The sequence below is a fragment of the Chenopodium album genome, chromosome 4 (genome assembly GCF_948465745.1).
Source record: "Chenopodium album chromosome 4, dcCheAlbu1.1, whole genome shotgun sequence".
In the NCBI taxonomy this organism is placed as follows: Eukaryota; Viridiplantae; Streptophyta; class Magnoliopsida; order Caryophyllales; family Amaranthaceae; genus Chenopodium; species Chenopodium album.
The window spans coordinates 2,197,296-2,217,128 of NC_137837.1; the positions used below are offsets into that span (position 1 = coordinate 2,197,296).

General features: G+C 36.1%; 2 protein-coding genes across 3 annotated transcripts; one reads left to right on the top strand and one right to left on the bottom strand.

Moving 5' to 3' along the window:
* Positions 1-2,203: 2,203 nt before the first annotated feature.
* On the top strand, positions 2,204-5,529 carry LOC145628487 (serine--glyoxylate aminotransferase-like). 2 transcript variants are annotated; one of them, XM_081680785.1, is made up of 6 exons: positions 2,204-2,376; positions 2,958-3,191; positions 3,490-3,774; positions 4,102-4,468; positions 4,906-5,116; positions 5,210-5,529. In XM_081680785.1, exons 2-6 carry the CDS (start codon positions 2,987-2,989, stop codon positions 5,345-5,347), a joined length of 1,206 nt encoding a protein of 401 aa, XP_081536911.1. In that variant the 5' UTR covers positions 2,204-2,376; positions 2,958-2,986; the 3' UTR covers positions 5,348-5,529. The 2 variants fall into 2 exon arrangements, with proteins under 2 accessions (XP_081536911.1, XP_081536910.1); XM_081680784.1 differs by having other exon boundaries at positions 2,971-3,191.
* Positions 5,530-5,681: 152 nt separating this feature from the next.
* Positions 5,682-9,381, bottom strand: LOC145628488 (DNA ligase 4-like). Its single transcript, XM_081680786.1, has 2 exons — positions 6,186-9,381; positions 5,682-6,065 (listed from the first exon to the last, which is right to left on the bottom strand). The coding sequence occupies exons 1-2, from the start codon at positions 9,379-9,381 to the stop codon at positions 5,779-5,781; spliced, it is 3,483 nt and encodes a 1,160-aa protein (XP_081536912.1). The 3' UTR covers positions 5,682-5,778.
* Positions 9,382-19,833: the final 10,452 nt, after the last annotated feature.

The window sequence follows — 19,833 nt, forward strand, 5'->3', positions numbered from 1 at the left end:
AGGTAACAGTGCACATTCCATTCTTGTCACATTTTTGGTATTGAGGATAGGAAATCATTTACAGATTTATTTTGTTGAATGCAGCTGGTTTATTGCCAGATTCTTGAATCTCCTGTATATTACTTTGATTGAATTTACGCTGATGCTTCCATTTGCTGAGGGCCTGATTGCCCTGATGTTCAAAGTGAATCAAGGTCTGAATATTCGTGCGTGATGATTCTCTTGCCATTTTTTGATCTGGACATCACTTAAAGGTCAGTTCATGCTAAACAGCTTAAGTATGATTCTTAATGGAGTCTACCTTATACAGGTTATCTAGAATCCTAAACTGTGTTTGACAAGAGAGCTGTCACTTGGACTCAGGTGGTGCTCATGTGAGACACGGGTATGTGTCCAAGCGTCGTACTGGGCTATTTTATGATAAATGTCCGTGTGTTGGCCTATAGTTTAGAGTATCATCTGTCTAGGGTAGAAGAAATGAGCTTCTGCAAGTGAAATTGAGAGTACGAGAATCATAGGCCAAAATCATGTATTAGGGAATCTTTGTTACATGAGCAAGTTTAAGCTAAGTTTACTACTAGCATTAATTCATGAACTTCAGTGTTTATTAGTCAATTGAGAATTATAGAACTTCAAAAATATGTTTCAGACCCAGGGAACTAAATAGAATTAATAATTGGTTACCAATTAAGATCTTTATTTTTTGATGATATCCTTTTCTATGCAATTAAAATGATTATCAATTTTTTTGTAAGTATTTGCAATTTGGTCACTCATGTACTGCTGGCGAAAGCGCGGACTTTGGATGTATGTTTGATAGCCTAATGTTTTTGACATTGCTAAGATGAGGCTCTGGAGGAATGAGCCAAATGATCACACGTCCCCGGTGTTTGGTTTGTTGTTCCTCTATAATATAAGTACAAATCTAGAGAAGAAGAAGGAACAAGAATCCACATCATAGGAAAACACATCGGAGCTTGTGTGGTAGTTGCCTTCCTGAGAAGATTGTGGTTGATACTTCGTTATCTTGTTATCTATTACTTAGCTTTCTCAGCCCCAAAATAAAATCAAATTAGATAAATAAAGGATTCTACATTATGTAAAATTTAATTTTGCACTTTTTACAATTTTGGGAGTTTTATGCTTCAACTTTATTGATGTGTAAGGTTATTAACCTTATTGTTGAGTTAAGTGATTAAGCTTTTTAATCATTATTGTTTTTAAAAAAAAAAAAAAAAAATTGCCTGAATTAAGTGGTTTTTTGTTGAACATAGGAAGTATGTTTGTTGGAATCATTGATACACATTTTTTCAATTATTAATTAATATTTTTAGTCCAATATATTAATGGTTAATGACTCAATCCGTGTTGGATACTTTGAGAGTTCAATTTAGTTCAAAAAAGATAGAAGAATCATTTAAAAAATGCATTGATTTATTAATAATTAAAATTTGATAGAAAAAAAAAAAAAAAAAAATTGGAAAACGATAGGAGTGTGCATGAAATTTTTTATTTTTTAAAAAATCATTATCATGCATTTAAAATGAACAGCTACAACATTAATTGAGTAACTACACTCCAAATCTCCAATGTGCAATAAGGCAGTGAGAGATCTTATCTCTAATATTTCGCCAACTTAGATTATGTCTAATCGTCTGTTCCAACTTATTTCGTGAATTAATTAATTTTACATATAAGAATCATACTGAATTAAATTAGACTTGAATAATTTGGGCAATATAGATTTTCTTATCTACATTTAAATATTGCCAGATATCTAGGATAATATTGTAATAATTTTAATAGTAAAATAAATTGTTGATACTTGATACACATAATTTCTTCCAAATATGAGACTACATAGATACTCAAAGTTTACTCAAATTAAAAGATATGATATCATATATTACTTCCGATTCTTATTACTCGAAACAAAGGAATACTAGAGGTAATATAAAATATAAAATATCTAGAACAGAACAATTTATTTCAATTTTTTGACTTTAGAAGTGTAATTTTTTTTTATTTCTTGATAATATAGTTGTGCTCTATTTTAAGAGCTGATGTAAGCAATTTTCGGCCGCAAAGGTTGGAAGAAGGAGAATCCTTATCTGCCACGTTTTAAGGATATGGCGTGGGATCCACCTCAGTGTACGTTGATTAATATCATATCCCTCCTATAAAAAAAAAATCATTAAAATGGTGGTTTATATAATATTCTAAATTTTGTGTTTTTTCTTTTATAAATTATAATATTCTAATTTTTGTGTGTTTTAATTGGCATGCCCCAACTTTCTTGGGTTGTTTAGTACTTATATCAGTCAGTTTTCTCTGCATCCTGCTACATCATTTGGGAATTTGAAGCAAGATTTTCTGGTAATCATGCCTTTGACTTCTGTTTTTGCCTTTTTGCTACTTTTAGTAATCTTACATATAGTCCTCTCTATGTTTTAATATCAATTTGTAAATATCCTACTACTACTACTAGATGATTTGATAATTTTTCTACTTGGAAAATCTCGGAATAGTTTAGTGGTAGTTAGGCTGAACCGAGAATTTTATACTTGTTGATAAGATTACGAGTTTAAGTTCTAAGTTGAACGGTGAATTTTATACTTGTTGATAAGATTACGAGTTTAAGGAACTTTCATTATGTAAGCCATTTGTAGGATGTATATATATGTTATCAATGAAATAGTATCCTTTGTGTTTGTGTATAAAATTCTATTCAAAGTGCTTACTTTGAGACTTGTTATCATGTATAGTTATGAATCGACCTAATAAGTACACTTTATATTCTAAAGTCAACTTTTTGATGATATGAACTATGAAGTTGATGAGTGGATGCTACTTTAGTTCTTAAATCTTAGGAGGGTTTGTATATATACAAATTGCAAGTAAATAAAAACTTCTCTAGCAATTGGTTTTGCAGTTTCAGTGACTTAGTTTAACTATAGTTTGATATTTTAGTTAAGAGGAGGAGAAGATGGACTACATGAATGGGCCAGGAAGACATCATCTCTTTGTTCCGGGACCTGTCAATATCCCGGAACCTGTCATTAGAGCTATGAATCGAAACAACGAAGATTACCGTGCACCTGCAATTCCAGCACTGACAAAATCACTTCTTGAAGATGTCAAGAAAATTTTCAAAACTACCACAGGAACCCCATTTATGATCCCCACTACAGGTACTACTGTCATTTTTTTTACTGTAAACTGCAGGCATGTTTTTTTGAATTTTATTTGTTACTGCATGACTCAGTTACTCAGTAGACCTAGATTTAGTTCTTGTATACTATCTTTGTACCATAAGGTATGTAGCATAGATAGTTGTATGAAACTACCCTTTAATGGATAATACAGGGAAAAAAAAAAAGTGCTTGAACCTGTTACATCTTTGTAATATTGATGCTTGAACCATAATATTGAAAATTTTCAATGGGTTTATCAGTTATAATTAATACTTACTGTATGGCTCTTTTACAGGTACTGGTGCATGGGAAAGTGCACTGACAAACACCTTATCTCCTGGAGACCGAACTATATCCTTCCTGATTGGGCAATTCAGTTTGCTATGGATTGATCAGCAGAAACGCCTTGGCTTCGATGTTGATGTCATAGAGAGTGAGTGGGGGTATGGTGCCGACCTTGAAGCTATGGCATCAAAATTGGCAGCTGATACTGCACACAAAATCAAGGCTATCTGCATTGTCCATAATGAGACTGCAACTGGTGTTACCAACAATCTGGCCACTGTCAGGAGGATTTTGGGTAACTTTTCTACCTCAGATCAGATACATGTTGTAGCTTATATGAATTTTTCAGTATCGATTACATGAAAATCGTTGAATACATTTAATTGATTAATAGTTATCTCAGCCTGCAAAAACTGGTTAGAGCTGTTAGAGATAGATATTGCATGCTTTGTTCTAAGAAAAAAAATTTGGGCTAGTAAAAATAAAATGTAGCCTTCAAGCCGTGCATGATTATATTACATATGCACTATTTTTCTAGGGACTACTTGGATAATTTTTGTCCATTGTTCTTATTTCTTGAATATATGAAAGCTAACTTGAAGATTGTTCTGACTGTTTTTAGACCACTACAACCACCCTGCACTCCTTCTGGTTGATGGAGTGTCCTCGATCTGTGCGCTTGATTTCCGCATGGATGAGTGGGGAGTAGATGTTGCCTTGACTGGCTCTCAGAAGGCTCTTTCTCTTCCGACTGGGATGGGTATTGTTTGTGCAAGCCCCAAAGCTCTAGAGGCAAGCAAGACAGCCAAATCTGTCAGAGTTTTCTTTGACTGGAATGATTACTTGAAGTTTTACAAGGCAGGAAGTTACTGGCCTTACACTCCATCCATCCAACTCCTCTATGGTCTTAAAGCCGCTTTGGAACTGATTTTTGAGGAAGGCCTTGACAATGTCATTGCAAGGCATAGCCGCATGGGAAAAGCAACCAGGTATGCCTATTTAAATCCATCCAATAACTGTACTGTGATAACGCCTTTGTTCTTCTCATGTGGAAATCACCATCTTGTCATAATTTGTCTGCGCGAAAAACTTGATTAAGTCTAGCCTGAACTTATCCAAGCTTAAATTTTCCTGAAACTTTTTTTAAAGGTGAAAAGACCTATAGTGAATGCAGATAGAGGATTCTTTCTCAAATTCACTACCATGCTCTTCTGAAACACCCGCAATTGCACACATCCTGTGAATTCAGTTCATATATGTGATTAGGGATGATCGTTTCATACTCTAGATGTGGATGTTACATAGCTTGTCCGGTTAAGTACAGTGTCTAGATGGGTGTGGGGTTTGACACAAATACATTGCCTCTACATCAAAAGAAAGATTGATAGGATTATATATTGTAGATGCTTATGATCTTGAGATGCAGACTTGCAGTAGAGGCTTGGGGTTTAAAGAACTGTACACAAAAGGAAGAATGGTTCAGTGACACCGTGACTGCTGTGGTCGTTCCTCCCCACATTAACAGCAATCAAATTGTGAAGAGAGCATGGGAGAGATATAATATGAGCTTGGGCCTTGGTCTTAACAAAGTAGCTGGAAAGGTTTTCAGAATAGGGCATCTAGGTCACTTGAATGAGGTACGCGCAGTTTTGCTTGTTCAATCATGTAAGAATATTAAGCACCTTCAGCTCTAATTTCTGTCTAACCCTTCATGTTGTGTTGTGTTGCAGTTGCAACTACTTGGTTGTTTGGCTGGGGTGGAGATGATACTTAAGGATGTGGGTTACCCTGTAAAGTTGGGTAGTGGAGTTGCAGCAGCCGCTGCATACCTGCAGAACAGCACACCAATGATCCCTTCTAGGATCTGAGGCAAAATCTTGTTTCATTTCCTTGTAATTATCCTTGTTTATTGGTATACTCCTGTAAAAAATAATGTGTAATATTTGCCTTCTTCCTGCCTGTACTCTTTTAAGGCTTCTTTGGACATTGACAGCCATTCGCGTTTTTTTATCTGGGAAACTTTTTAATCAAAATCTTTGTGTTGAACAAATTACTAGCTTCTCATATCATGAAACCCAGTAGTTTTAGTTACTGAAATTATATTATTGTACTTGAATCAAATTTACTAAAACTTAAAATTATTTTATCTAAATACGGAGTATTATTGCTTCAAGGAGAAGAGAACGGGGCATAGAGAGTAGATTATGCAAGATACATTCAATTGTCACTGTACAACATATTACAACTGATCACAAAAACAGAAAATAGTCAATTAAATCAAATCAGAGTGATCAGACCATCAATCTTTAAGTAGCTGCTTTGCAAGTTCCCTATAGCTAACTTTCTTCTTCTTCACAGGTTCTCCAGTGGGTAATTCTATGGAAGAACCCTCTTGTGTTAGTGTTGATGGTAAGTTAACATTCGCATCTTCAGACAACCTTTTGAGACTTGGGATCAAATCTAGCAACATCCCTGAAGTAGAGTAATCACTGTCTTTATCGGGTTTACTGCAAGTAACAGAGCCAGCATTGTCCAGGCAGTGTGTCCCTACCGCATTTAAATCAGGCTTGTGCTCACCCGTATTCTCTTCATTCTTTTCAATACCAAACTTTCCTGTTGTATTAGTCTTCCGGTGACTAAGCTTATCATCCCGTTCATGTTCAGGGCTTGCTTTCATCAGTTCATCAGTCTTGTTTTCTTCCTTACTCTCCTCATTATTGTTTGATAAACCAGGTCTTGAACCTAATCCAATATTCTCCGTTTCAAAACCAGATTTTTCCAGTGCATCAGTATCTTGCTTGGCAGGCTTATGATCAAAAGCAATCCCCTGAAAAACATGATCATGCAGTTTATGTTCAGGGCTCGCTGTAACTGGTGCATCAGCTTCTTGCTCACTAATCTTTGGACTCTCATCATCAAACGCAATGTCCTGTAATTTAGCAGGCTTGCTTCCAATTCTGGCCCTTTTTGTTATTGGAGGTTTGCTGACAATGGTTTTGCTTTTCTTAGTGCTAGTTCCAACAGGCCTTCCTCGTTTTCTTCTGGGTTCCCTAATATGAGGAATGGTTTCTAAAACAGATTCACTCAACTTTTCTTCATGAGCAGAGGAAGTTGGGTGCTTCCCGCAAACATTTTCATCTTCACCTTTCTCCTCTTCAGAGGCAGATTCTTCATATGTAGTTGGCTTCAGGTTGTATGCTACTTCTGGCAATTTCTGCCCCTCCTTGAGACAATCCTCCAACCACTGTGATCCAATAACATGTAGTCTTTTTCTACGTAAGATGTACTTTTGGTCTCCTGGAAAACTCTGCAACAAGGTTTCAAACTTCAGCTCATGTCCGGGAATTGACATGACTACTATATGAGTTGCTTGAGAAGGGTTGTCACTAACTTTCCCACCACCTACAGAAACTTCTACTTTCATCCTCCTTGTGGCTATTTTCAAAAAGATGTCCCAATTAGCACAGTGGGACTTCGCACATAAATAGAAATATATGCAGCAACCATAGAAACGACCCCATTTTTCACGCGGACAGTACTTTTTCCTGTAATGGTCAACCATTTTTGCATCTTCTGATCTATTTACATTGCCAAAGGTCTGTTTCAACTCAGCAACATCGACGTCCCAAAAGTAAGAGTCTGAGAATTCATCAATCTCCTCCTGTAACTTCTTTCTTGAAGAATCCGAAAGGAAGCCAAAATGTTTGGGCATCAAGGGAAGAAGCTGCTTCTGCGAGCAACAATCGAGAACCCAAGAGTAGTGCATGATGTCACATCCACGCCTCTTTGCTGCCTCATACTTGATCCCTCGACTCTCTGCACCAATGCAATGAGTAACAGTGTCATTCAAGTTCATGGAGAAAGTTCCACCATTCTCGACAACCAACTTGTGCATAGAATCCAAGGAATGATTAGAAGGCACATTCACAAAGTGAAACACCTTATTAGAAAATATTTGTGATTCCCCCTTCACACTAGAAACATCAGTCCGAGTGAAATGAGAAGGAACTGTGAGATTTAGCCTTCTTCCATTTTTCGCACCCCTTGCACGTTTCGATTTATTACCTGAAAGCCCTTCATTACCTGCATCTCCTCTTTGTGTTGTCCCACTCGATTGTACCAACTCCAAGAAAGACTGAACATCAAGACATTCATGCCAAAGTTTGTCATATCTTACACGGTCAAACCGAGGAAACCTCAAGGAGTAAGGTGCAGCATACACGTCAGAACTTATGGGACGAATATCACTACTAACTGACACAATCACTGACTTCTCAGGGCTCTCAACCCAAACATCAGGTTTTTCCTTATTAGTAACTTCATAAAAACTCGGGGCTGACTTCTTCTCAGACTTCCTAAAGTACGGCTTCAATTTAGTCACTAATTCATCACGCTCTTCATCATTAAGTCCTGTACCCACCCTAGCAAAGGAAACAAACCTCCTAGGGTAAGTACCTTGAGTAGGCCTCTCCGCAAGGCCAACCAGAAACTGACCCACCTCCCCTCCTTGACGACCTGAACCATAATATCCGCCAATGATCAGAACATCCAAATCAGACCCAGCATTAACATAATCAGGCTTCACTTTAATCCACTTCTTCTTATTCCTATCACCCGGTTCCCACTTTGAACCAAGGTCTTTTATAACAATCCCTTCTTCCCCCTCATTCCCAACCTTCTCCTTAAAAAACCTCTCAACATCATCCACATGGTTAGCCACAATCGACCAACATGGCTTACCATCACCGCGATTGGCATTTGGCACCGAGGTCTCTAAACGACCCTTTACAGTTCTCACAACCTTCCTAAGATGTTCATGCCTCTCTTTCAATGTTTGATGAATCACACTAGTATCCCCAACATACAACACATCAAAAGCAACATAACACAATTTCCTATCACTCTCTATACCTTCCCTAGCAGCCTTAGCCATCTCCCGATTCAACCCGAACTTAGTAAATTTATTCGTCAAACTATCCCAACCCAACAACTCTCCATCAAGTATACACTTATCAACCAACACATTCTCAATTATAACATTCGACATAGCAGGAGCATAATCACTACGATCTCTATAGTTTTTAGAATAGAAATTTACCTTCCCACCATTCTTATGGACTTGAATCCTTTCTCCATCGAACTTAACCTCGGCGACGACTTCCTTCCCATGAAGCCTCTTCATAGCCTCTCCACAGGTCGCAGCTCTATCAGCCATCTGCGGCAACACAGCTTTTCCAACCTCAATGTCCTGCCTTTTATGCCGGACTTTGGGATCAGTCAATTTCTCACAAACAAGCCGTAAATCACAGGTTACATTGAACAATTCCTCAGCATCAGGATGAAACACATCAAATATACTCTTCTCAGTCATCCCAATCTTCAACTCCTTCATGATAATCACAATTATCCACTTCATCTCCGACGGGTTTGTCTTCCTTATCATCTCCCCCATCACATCCACCTTCGCATTGCGGGTTTCGGCATTCGCAAGCCGGTCAAGGAGATCATTCACTTCCTTGATAGTCAACTCGCCGGAGACGGAAGACTGCCGGCGTTGCAGGAAATCGGCGGCGACCATAGAGAAGTTTCCGGCGTACTTTCCGGCGACTCTGGAACCTCCTTTTCGCCAATTGATGAGCTTCTGGGCATCTTCAGAATCGCGAGAAACAGCGAGAGCGTCGAGAAGAAGAAGAGCGAGAGCAGCTTCTTTGAGACCATATGAACCTCTTTCTCGATCTAATGAAGGAAGAATTAAGCGGATTGAAGGGAAATAATCAGTGGGTTTGACGCAGAAATTGTCGAGGAATTTGCGGAATTTAGTGCGTTTGATTTGGGGTGTTCTTGATTTTGAAATATAGTGGAATAGTCTTACCAAAGCGGAGAATTTGATTTCGTCCCCCATTGTTGGAGGAGAGAGAAGGAGGAAGATGCTGAAAATGGTGAGGGTTTAGGAGAGAGAAACCGCCATTAGAGGGTTTAAGGAAGGTGGAAGCTTTTTTGAGACGATTTAAATTTGGAAATGAGTTTTGGGCTTTTTTTTTAATATACGACGTCGTTTCAATGCATAAACTTCTTTCAATTTTTTATTTTGTTTATTTTATTTTATTTTATTTTATTTTATTTTTTTAAACAACTTCACTGATGAGGTGATCAACTTCAGCCCAACCGGCCCGAATGGAAAGGTTGTTATATACGCTCGGGTGTATTGTTTCCATTTTGATGATTGTTTTTCATTTTATCATCAAATGAATAGCAAAAACTACCCTTAGATTAGTTGGATGTACGGTATACCGGGTGTATATGACAAGTTCTTACCTGAATAGGGCGTGTTTGGTCTAGCCTAAAAACACATTTATAGTTAAATACCCAAACCTGGCCCAATAAAAGCCCGTAATCTGCTTTGGCCCGACAAGCTCGCTACTTTTTGCGAGTTTGGGCACGAGATATGATGTTAAGGCTTGGCCTGATTTTTGGACCACCTACACTATCACTCCAAAACTTTAACTAACCTAATTGACATCCACTACTTTGACCTTTGTTGATGACCTACTATGATTGTGTAAGTAACCTAAATTTTACTACCTCCTTTTTTGTATTATATGCAACTTTAAGGTATTATTTGTGAGATATAAAAAATTCCAAAGTTGCATATAATATGATCCGGAGATAGTATTTAGTTGACAAGTTTTATCATAATTATAAATCACAAAAATTAGTCAAAATGCAAGTTATGAATAATGTAAAAATCAAATGATGTCAACTAAAAAAATGGAAAGAGTATATGAAAATAAGAGATACATTAAATAAGTTGCTGATATTTTTAAAAACTAACACAACATTTTAAGTAGAGCTGTCAAAAGTTGACCCGACCCGAAATACTGACTCAAACCCGATTGTTAACCGAACCATCTGAACCAAACACGACCTGAAACCAACCCTAGACCCGAGTATGTGAGACCTGAACCCGAATACGAACTGACCAGGAGATGACCCGACCCGATTGTAACCCGTAAATTATTGACCTAAACCGAACCCGACTTGAACCGAAATTGACCCAAACCAGTTTTAACCTGTCAAAACCCGAATTTAACCCGACTTGTTACTAACCTAACCTGAATTCAACCTGACCCGTTCCTAACCTGACCCGAATTTAACCCAATTTGTTACAAACCTGAACCGAAATCAACCTGACTTGTTATTAACCTGACCTAAATTCAACCCGACTTGTTATTGACCCGACCCGAATATTACCAAACCTATTACTAACCCGAAAAAAAATTAACGCGACTCGAAATCAACACGACATGTTATTGACCCGACCTAAATACAACCCAAATTGTTCCTAACCTGATTTCAAATCACCTTAAATGCAATTTAGACCACCTTATTCTTGTTGATTAAAGCATTTTGTCTAGGGAGACCAAGTCGGTCCAGGCCAGTAAAAGAAAGGAGCATCATCCTCAAATTTAAGAATTAAATATAGTATATATTTGTTGTATGGTAAAAGGAGATAATTATCTTCCTAAATTATATACTATGGTTCCCTTGTAAATTGTCATATACATTATAGTCAAAGGAAATAATTATCTTGAAAAAATGATAATTATCTATTTATAATTAGTTGAACCCGAATATGACCTGACTTGGAAATGACCCGACCTGATTGTAACCTGCAAATTATTGACTTTAACATAACCTGACTTGAATCCGGGAATGACCCGACTTGAAAATGACCCAACCTGATTATAACTCGCAAATTATTAACTTGAACCGAACCCGACTAGAACCCGAGAATAACCAGACTTGAAAATGACTCGACCTGATTATAATCCGCAAATTATTGACTTGTACCGAACCCGACTCAAACCCGAGAATGACCCGACCTGATTTTAACCCGCAAATTATTGACATGAACCGAACCCGACTCGAACCCGAGAATTACCCTAACCCGTTTTAACCTATGAAAACACGAATTAAATCCGACCTATTGTTCACCCGACGCGAATGTAACCCGACTTGTTATTAACCCGACCTAAACCCGACCCAAACCTGATAAGAAGTATGACCCGATGTGACCCGACTCAAACCCGACCCGCATAGGTTATGGAATAAATCCGAATTGACTCTACCCGAGTTGACCCGACCCACTCTTACCGACCTAACCCTGACCCTTAACTCGAATTAACTCTACCCGAGTTGACCCGACCCACTCTTAAAAAGTGTGGATATTAGCCTTCAATTTTGGAATTTTTTGACTTTTTTTTTCACCCGTAAATAAAAATTGCCGAAATGTTTACCATGGTCCCTAATACCTTCCGAGAGTGCAATTGGATGGCTGGGTGGAACCATCCAATTTGCCTTAAAACGACCAATTTATCAATTTACAACTTGCACCGATTTCATTAACTCAAGTCTACCCCGAACATTTATTACAGCATATAATGATCATATATGGTTCCAAACGGAATTATATGACCCCTAGATGTATCCCCTAAAATCTCAATGCTTTTTGACACCGGGGCCCGAAACAATCGAAATTTATCAAAAAGCGTGGATATTAGCCTTCAATTTTGGGATTTTTTGACTTTTTTTCGCCCGAATATAAAAATTACCAAAATGTTTACCATAGTCTCTATTCTCTAATACCTTCCGAGAGTCCAATTGGGTGGGTAGAACCATCCAATTTGCCTTCAAACGACCAATTTACCGGTTTATTACTTGCACCGATTCATTAATTCAAGCCTACCACGAACATTTATGACAACAAATAATGATCATATATGGTTCCAAACGACATTATATGACCCCGAGATGTATTCCCTAAAATTTCAAAACTTTTCGACACCGGACCCAAAGACTCCAAAAATTCTCAAAAAGCGTGGATATTAGCCTTCAATATTGGATTTTTTGACTTTTTTTCGTCCGTAAATAAAAATTGCCGAAATGTTTACTATGGTCCCTAATACCCTCCGGGGGTAAAATTGGTTGGGTGGAACCTTCCAATTTGCCTTTAAACGACCAATTTACCAGTTTTACAACTTGCACCGATTTCATTCACCCAAGCCTACCACGAACAATTATTACAGCATATAATGATCATATATGGTTCCAAATGGAATTATATGACCCCGAGATGTATCCCCTAAAATCTCAATGCTTTTCGACACCGGGACCCAAAACAATAAAAATTTCTCAAAAAACGTGAATCTTAGCCTTCAATTTTGGAATTTTTTGACTTTTTTTCGCCCAAATATAAAAATTGCCAAAATGTTTACAATGATCCTTAATACCCTCCGGAAGTCCAATTGGGTGGCTGGAATCATCCAATTTGTCTTTAAACGACCAATTTACCGGTTTACAACTTGCACCGATTTCATTAATTCAAGCCTACCTCGAACATTTATGACATTAAATTAAATAATGATCATATATGGTTCCAAACGACATTATATGACCCCGAGATGTATTCTCTAAAATTTCAAGTTTTTTCGACACCGGGACCCGCAGACTCCAAAAATTCTCAAAAAACGTGGATATAGCCTTTAATTTTTGAATTTTTTGATTTTTTTACACCCGTAATTAAATGTTGCCAAAATGTTTACCATGGTCCCCAATACCCTCCCAGAGTCCAATTGGGTGGGTGGAACCATCAAATTTGCCTTTAAACGGTCAATTTACCTGTAACACCCCAATAATTCTCCCTTTTAAAACCACTTACTTTAAATAAAAATAGAGGAGAACCATTGACATGTTACCGCCACGTGTTAAAACGTTAAGGCTTTATCAAAGTATTGCAGCGGAAATCCAACTTAAATCTTAAAATAATATAATTTAGAAAACCAATAAGTCAAAGCTTACAAATTGGAACCATAAAGACCCTTATTTAAAAACCAATAATCAAAATCCCAAAACATAATTAGAATAGTAAAACATAAATAAGTTTAACACAAAGAACGAATACTCTCAATCACACCAATCCCTTGACAATGCGTATGTCAAATCCCCGAACTTCACATCATCAAGATAACATGTGCAATACTGCTCCCCAATAATACAAGTGTAATAATTGGATCATCACAGGGTCATTGAAAGGCGAAGGCCATGACCAAAAGAAAACACACAAAAGCACTCAATCAGCAAAGCTGAGTACATACAAGCTACAACGTACCAAACCTAGCATGCTCAACTTATTAAAGTAAATAAACATACAACACGAATTCATTAATCAAGACTCCACACTTAAACAATTCAATCGACTCAACATACTTGCTAATCAATTCCAAACACTTGACTCTTTATATTTAATTTAATTAATTTAATTTGGAGTAAGCAATAGACGAGGTTGTCCAATCCACCAAATCATTTTGGTCCCAAATGACCATTTAAAATAAAAGTTTAGCGCGATGCAAGAATGGGCGCGACTCCATCCTCACAAAGTTAGTCTAGGATCCCATCTAACTTTCATTATAAAATAAAAATGTAAATACCAAAAGAGAAGAGGACATGTTGATCAAACAAGCCTCGGAAAGCCACGGGCTACCACCGTGTACCCCAACCCATAATTGTCAATACTCTAGAAGTGCACACTTTCCAGAGTTTTATTGCTCATCCATGTTTCACTTTACGTGATTACAAATTTAATTAATAGCCGACTCAATCAAGTAGAACATACATAATAATCATACATCAATTTATTTTTAATCTTATTTAGGACAATGGTGATCACATCACAAATTGACCTTTAATTCCATTAAACTTCCAAATTATCCAAAATTGTTGAACATAGTCAACCCACCTAGCCATTTCGGCTTAATCCACCTTTACTCAACATACTAACAAGTCATGATTGAGTAATAAATAAATTCATTCCACTTAAACCATTCAATTCCAATCCTTTAATAATCCAAATGTGGTTAACAAACCAATCCATAAAATATGTTTGTATCAACATTCCATACAAACAATTAATCCAATATAACTCAACATGTTTGCATCCATAATTCCATACAAACATAATCAATTCACCAAAACATATCTCATAAACATATGCACATGAATTAAATCAACGTGTAACCAAACAATTTCCATCAAAGTGTTCCCTAATCATGAAACTAAGTTCTTTCCTTTTGGTACCTAAACATGATACTACTTATAACGAAGTAGACATGTACGTACCTCGTGTAAACAATTCGGTTGGCCACTTAAAAACTAGAAATCACCTTCAATAAACTCCTCTCCTAAACCAAACAATAACATCTCAATCAATACCCAATCAATCAAATTTACAGCAACACTAACTTACTTTAAAACCTTCAAAATCCAAATCAAACAACACTTTAAAACCCTCCCTTTAGTTAAAATTAAAGGCTTATATATAGTTTTTTAAATTTTCTTCATAAAAACCTTAAAATACACTCTTATAAATGAAATTACAACAAGTTTAAAGTTTAATAAAAATCTTAAAATTATTTAAAAACCTCTAATAATCTCTCTTTTTAATGGGTGATTAAACCCTCTTTATAAAACATCAAAAGTAGTACTTAGGAACTATTTCCAGCACTTAAAACTTCAATAAAAAAATATATATTTATGCTTAATTAACTTTAAACATAATTAATTTTATTAATCAAACTCAAGGATAATATTTTAAGTATAAAAAACTTCGTTAAAATCAAAAACTGCTCGAAAATCATATTTAGAGGCTGAATTTGGCCACGAGAGGGTGGTTCTCACTACCAAAGGTAGTGAATCTTTCTTATAAGATTGTTTCCACATGGAAAACACTACGTTTTTGTCAAAATCGAATGAGTTCAGAACCTGATCGGATTAAAACGGGATTAATATTAATGAACGGAAATCTTAAAATAAAAACACGAATTTAAGTGTTCAAAACAATCTGGAATTAAGTTAAACTAATTAGAACTTATAATCACCAAAATTTCAAAACATCATTACTATAAAAGCCCTAAATCAATTGTTCATAAAAACCCTAAAATCATGATTTTCAATAATTAAAAACCCTAGGTTATAAAATTTACAAAATCTGAAAATTATGACACTTATAAAATCTGAAATTATAAATTTTAATCATCAAAATACAATTTGATACTAATTAAATTAATTTCAAACAATAAAATCAAAACCCATAATCAATAATTATAATTACACAAATTAATAAAACTAAGGAGAAAGAAAATAAGACTAACCTTTTTGTGTGGGAAATTTTTTGGGGATTCATGGGGTATTTATAGGAGAGAATTGTAGGGTAAATAAGAAGATTGAGCCTCATAAAAATAATGGGTCGATTACAAATGGGTTCGGCTTGTGTGATTGGACATAAATTGTAGAATAAAGGTGCATAAAATAATTTGTTCAAATAAATTTCGACCCAGATTAATAATTTGAAACTTTTGAAATTAAATTATGAAAAATAACAAATAAATATTATAAATAAAATAAATTTTCATTTATAAAATATTTAAAAAATACGGGGGATTACATTACCGGTTTTCAACTTGCGCTTATTTCATTAACTCAAGCCTACCACAAACATTTATGACAACATAAAATGATCATATATGGTTCCAAAATGCATTATATGAACCCGAGATGTATCCTTAAATTCTAAAGGTTTTTCAACACTGGGTTCCGAAACCTCAAAATTTCTTAAAAAGCGTGGATTTCAATTTTGGAATTTTTGACTTTTTTTTGGCTGGATTTAAAAATTGTCGAAATGTTTACCATGGTCCCAAATACCCTCTGCAAGTCCAATTGGGTGGGTGGAAGTGTGGAACCATCTAATTTTCCTTTAAACGACCAATTTACCGGTTTATAACTTGCATCGATTTCATTAACTCAAGCCTACCACGAAAAATTATGACAACAAATAATGATCATGTATGGTTTCAAACGACATTATATGACCCCGAGATATATCCCCTAGAATTTCAAGCCTTTTCGACACCGGGCCTCGAAACCTCTTAAATTTCTCAAAAAGCGTGGATATTAGCCTTTAATTTTGGAATTTTTTGACTTTTTTTCGTCCGTAATTAAAAATTGCCGAAATATTTACCATGGTGCATAATACCCTCCGGAAGTCCATCAATTGGGTGGGTGGGACCATCTTATTTGCCTTTAAACGACCAATTTACCGGTTTACAACTTGCACCGATTTCATTAACTAAAGTTAACCACGAACATTTATGACAACAAATAATGATCATGTATGGTTCCAAACAGCATTTTATGACCCCAAGATTTGTCCTCTAATATCTCAACCCTTTTGCGACACCGGGCCTCGAAACTTCCAAAATTTCACAAAAAGCGTGGATATTAGCCTTAAATTTTAGATTTTGTTGACTTTTTTTCGCTTGTAAATAAAAATTGCCGAAATGTTTACCATGATCACTAATATACTCCGGGAGTCTAATTAGGTGGGTGGAACCATCTAATTTGCCTTTAAAAGACTAATTGACTAGTTTACAACTTGCACTGATTTAAATAACTACCACGAACATTTATGACATTATATAATGATTATTTTTTGTTTAAAAAGTATTATATTACCCCAAGATGTATCCACTAAAATCTCAAAACTTTTCGACAACGAGTCCCGAAACCTCAAAAGTTTCTCAAAAAACGTGGATATTAGCCTTCAATTTTGGAATTCTTTGACTTTATTTAGCCCGAAAATAAAAATTGCCGAAAAGTTTCCCATGTTCCCTAATACATTTCGGGAGTCCAATTGGGTGGGTGGAACCATCCAATTTGCCTTTAAACGGCCAATTTACCGATTTAAAACTTGCACCGATTTCATTAAATTTAGCCTTCCACGAACATTTATGACAACATATAATGATTATATACGATTCCATACGGCATTAAATGACCCCGATATGTATCTACTAAAATTTCAAGCCTTTTCGACACTGGGCCTCGAAACCTCCAAAATTTCTCAAAAAACGTGGATAATAGCCTTCAATTTTGGAATTTTTTGACTTTTTTTCTCCCGAATATAAAATTACCGAAATTTTTACCACGGTTCCTAATACCCTTCGAGAGTCCAATTGGGCGGGTGGAACCATCCTATTTGCCTTTAAAAGACCAATTTACCGGTTTATTACTTGCACCGATTTCATTAATTCAAGCCTACCACAAACATTTATGACAATAAATAATGATCATATATGGTTCCAAATGACGTTATATGACCCCGAGATGTATTCCCTAGAATTTCAAGACTTTTTGACACCGGGCTCCGAAACCTACAAAATTTCGCAAAATGCGTGGATATTAGACTTCAATTTTGGATTTTTTTTTTTTTATACTTTTTTTCGCCCAAAAATAAAAATTGCCATAATGATTACAATGGTCCTTAATACCCTCTGGGTGTCCACCTGGCTAGGTGCAACCATCCAATTTGCCTTTAAACAGTCGAGTTACTGATTTAAACCTTGCACCGATTTCATTAACTCAAGCCTACAACGAACATTTATGACAACAAATAACGATCATATATGGTTCCAAACGAAATTATATGACCCCTGAATTTATTCCCTAAAATTTCTAAACTTTTCGACACCAGTCCCTGAAACCTCCAAAATTTCTCAAAAAGCGTGGATATTAGCCTTTAATTTTTGAATTTTTTGACTTTTTTCACCCAAAAATAAAAATTGCCTAAATATTTACCATGGTCCCTAATATCCTCCGGGAGTCTAATTGGGTGGGTGTAACCATCCAATTTCCCTTTAAACGACCAATTTACCGATTTACGACTTGCACCGATTTCATTAAATCAAGCCTATCACGAACATTTATGACAACATATAATGATCATATATGGTTCCAAATGACATATATGAGTTCGAGATGTATCCCCGGCCTAAAATTTCAAGGCTTCTCGACACCGGGTCTCGAAACTTCCAAAATTTCTGAAAAAGCGTGGATTATAACCTTCAATTTTGGAATTTTTTTGACTTTTATTTGCCCGAAAATAAAAATTGCCGAACTGTTTACCATGGTCCCTAATACCCTCCGGGAGTCCAATAGGGTGGGTGTAACCATCCAATTTTCCTTTAAACGGCCAATTTATCGGTTAATACTTGCACTGATTTCATTAAAGCCTGCCACGAACATTTATGACAACATATAATGATCATATATGGTTCCAAACGGAATTATATGACCCCGAGATGTATCCCCTAAAATCTTAAGTCTTTTCGACACCGGGCCTTGAAACCTCCAAAATTTCTCAAAAAGGATATTAGTATTCAATTTTGGAATTTTTCGACTTTTTTTCGCCCGAAAAAAAAATTGCCGAAATGTTTACCAGGGTTCCTAGTATCCTCCGGAAGTTTAATTGGGTGGGTGAAACCATCAAATATGCCTTTAAACGACCAATTTACAGGTTTACAACAAACTTGCATTGATTTCATTAACTCAAGCCTATCACGAACTTTTATGACAACTTATAATGATCATATATGGTTTCAAACGGCATTATATGACCATGTATTCCTTAAAATTTCAAGACTTTGCAACACCAGGCTCCAAACCTTCAAAATTTCTCAAAAAGCGTGGACATTAGCCTTCAATTTTGGAAATTTTTGCCTTTTTTTCGCCTAGAATAAAAATTGCCGAAATGTTTATCATGGTCCCTAATGCCCTCCGGAAGTCCAATTGTGTGGGTGGAACCATCCAATTTGCCTTTAAACGACCAATTTACCTGTTTACAACTTGCACCGATTTACCGGTTTACAACGGTCAATTTAATTACTTGCACCAAACCCGACTTGAATCGAAATTGGCCCAAACCTGTTTTAACCTGTTAAAACCCGAATTTAACCTGACTTGTTACTAACCCGACCTGGAGTCAACCCGACCTGTTCCTAACCCGACCCGAAATTAACCCAACATGTTACAAACCCGACCCGAAATCAACTCGACTTGTTATTGACCTGACCCAAATTAAACCCGACTTGTTATTGACCCGACCCGAATTTTACCAGACCTATTATTTACCCGACCCAAACATTCAACCCGACCTTTTACTAACTCGACTCGAAATTAACACGACTTGTTATTGACCCGACCTAAATTCAACCCAAACTATTCCTAACCCGATTTAAAATCACCTTAAATGCAATTTAGACCACCTTGTTATTGTTGATCAAAGTATTTTGTCTAGGGAGGCCAAGTTGGTCCAGGCCAACAAAATAAAGGAGCATCATCCTCAAGTTAAAGAGTTAAATATAGTGTATATTTGTTGTATGGTCAAAGGAGATAATTATCTTCGAAAATTATAGACTAAGTTCCCTAGTTTATTGTCATATATATTATAGTCTAAGGAAATAAT

Coding starts and splice junctions, on each gene's coding strand:
- LOC145628487 (XM_081680785.1), top strand. CDS start 2,987: ATGGACTACATGAATGGGCCAGGAAGACATCATCTCTTTGTTCCGGGA. Junction 3,775..4,101: donor CACTGTCAGGAGGATTTTGG/GTAACTTTTCTA, acceptor GACTGTTTTTAG/ACCACTACAACCACCCTGCA. Junction 4,469..4,905: donor CGCATGGGAAAAGCAACCAG/GTATGCCTATTT, acceptor CTTGAGATGCAG/ACTTGCAGTAGAGGCTTGGG.
- LOC145628488 (XM_081680786.1), bottom strand. CDS start 9,381: ATGGGGGACGAAATCAAATTCTCCGCTTTGGTAAGACTATTCCACTAT. Junction 6,066..6,185: donor ATCAAACAATAATGAGGAGA/GTAAGGAAGAAA, acceptor AAAAGAATGAAG/AGAATACGGGTGAGCACAAG.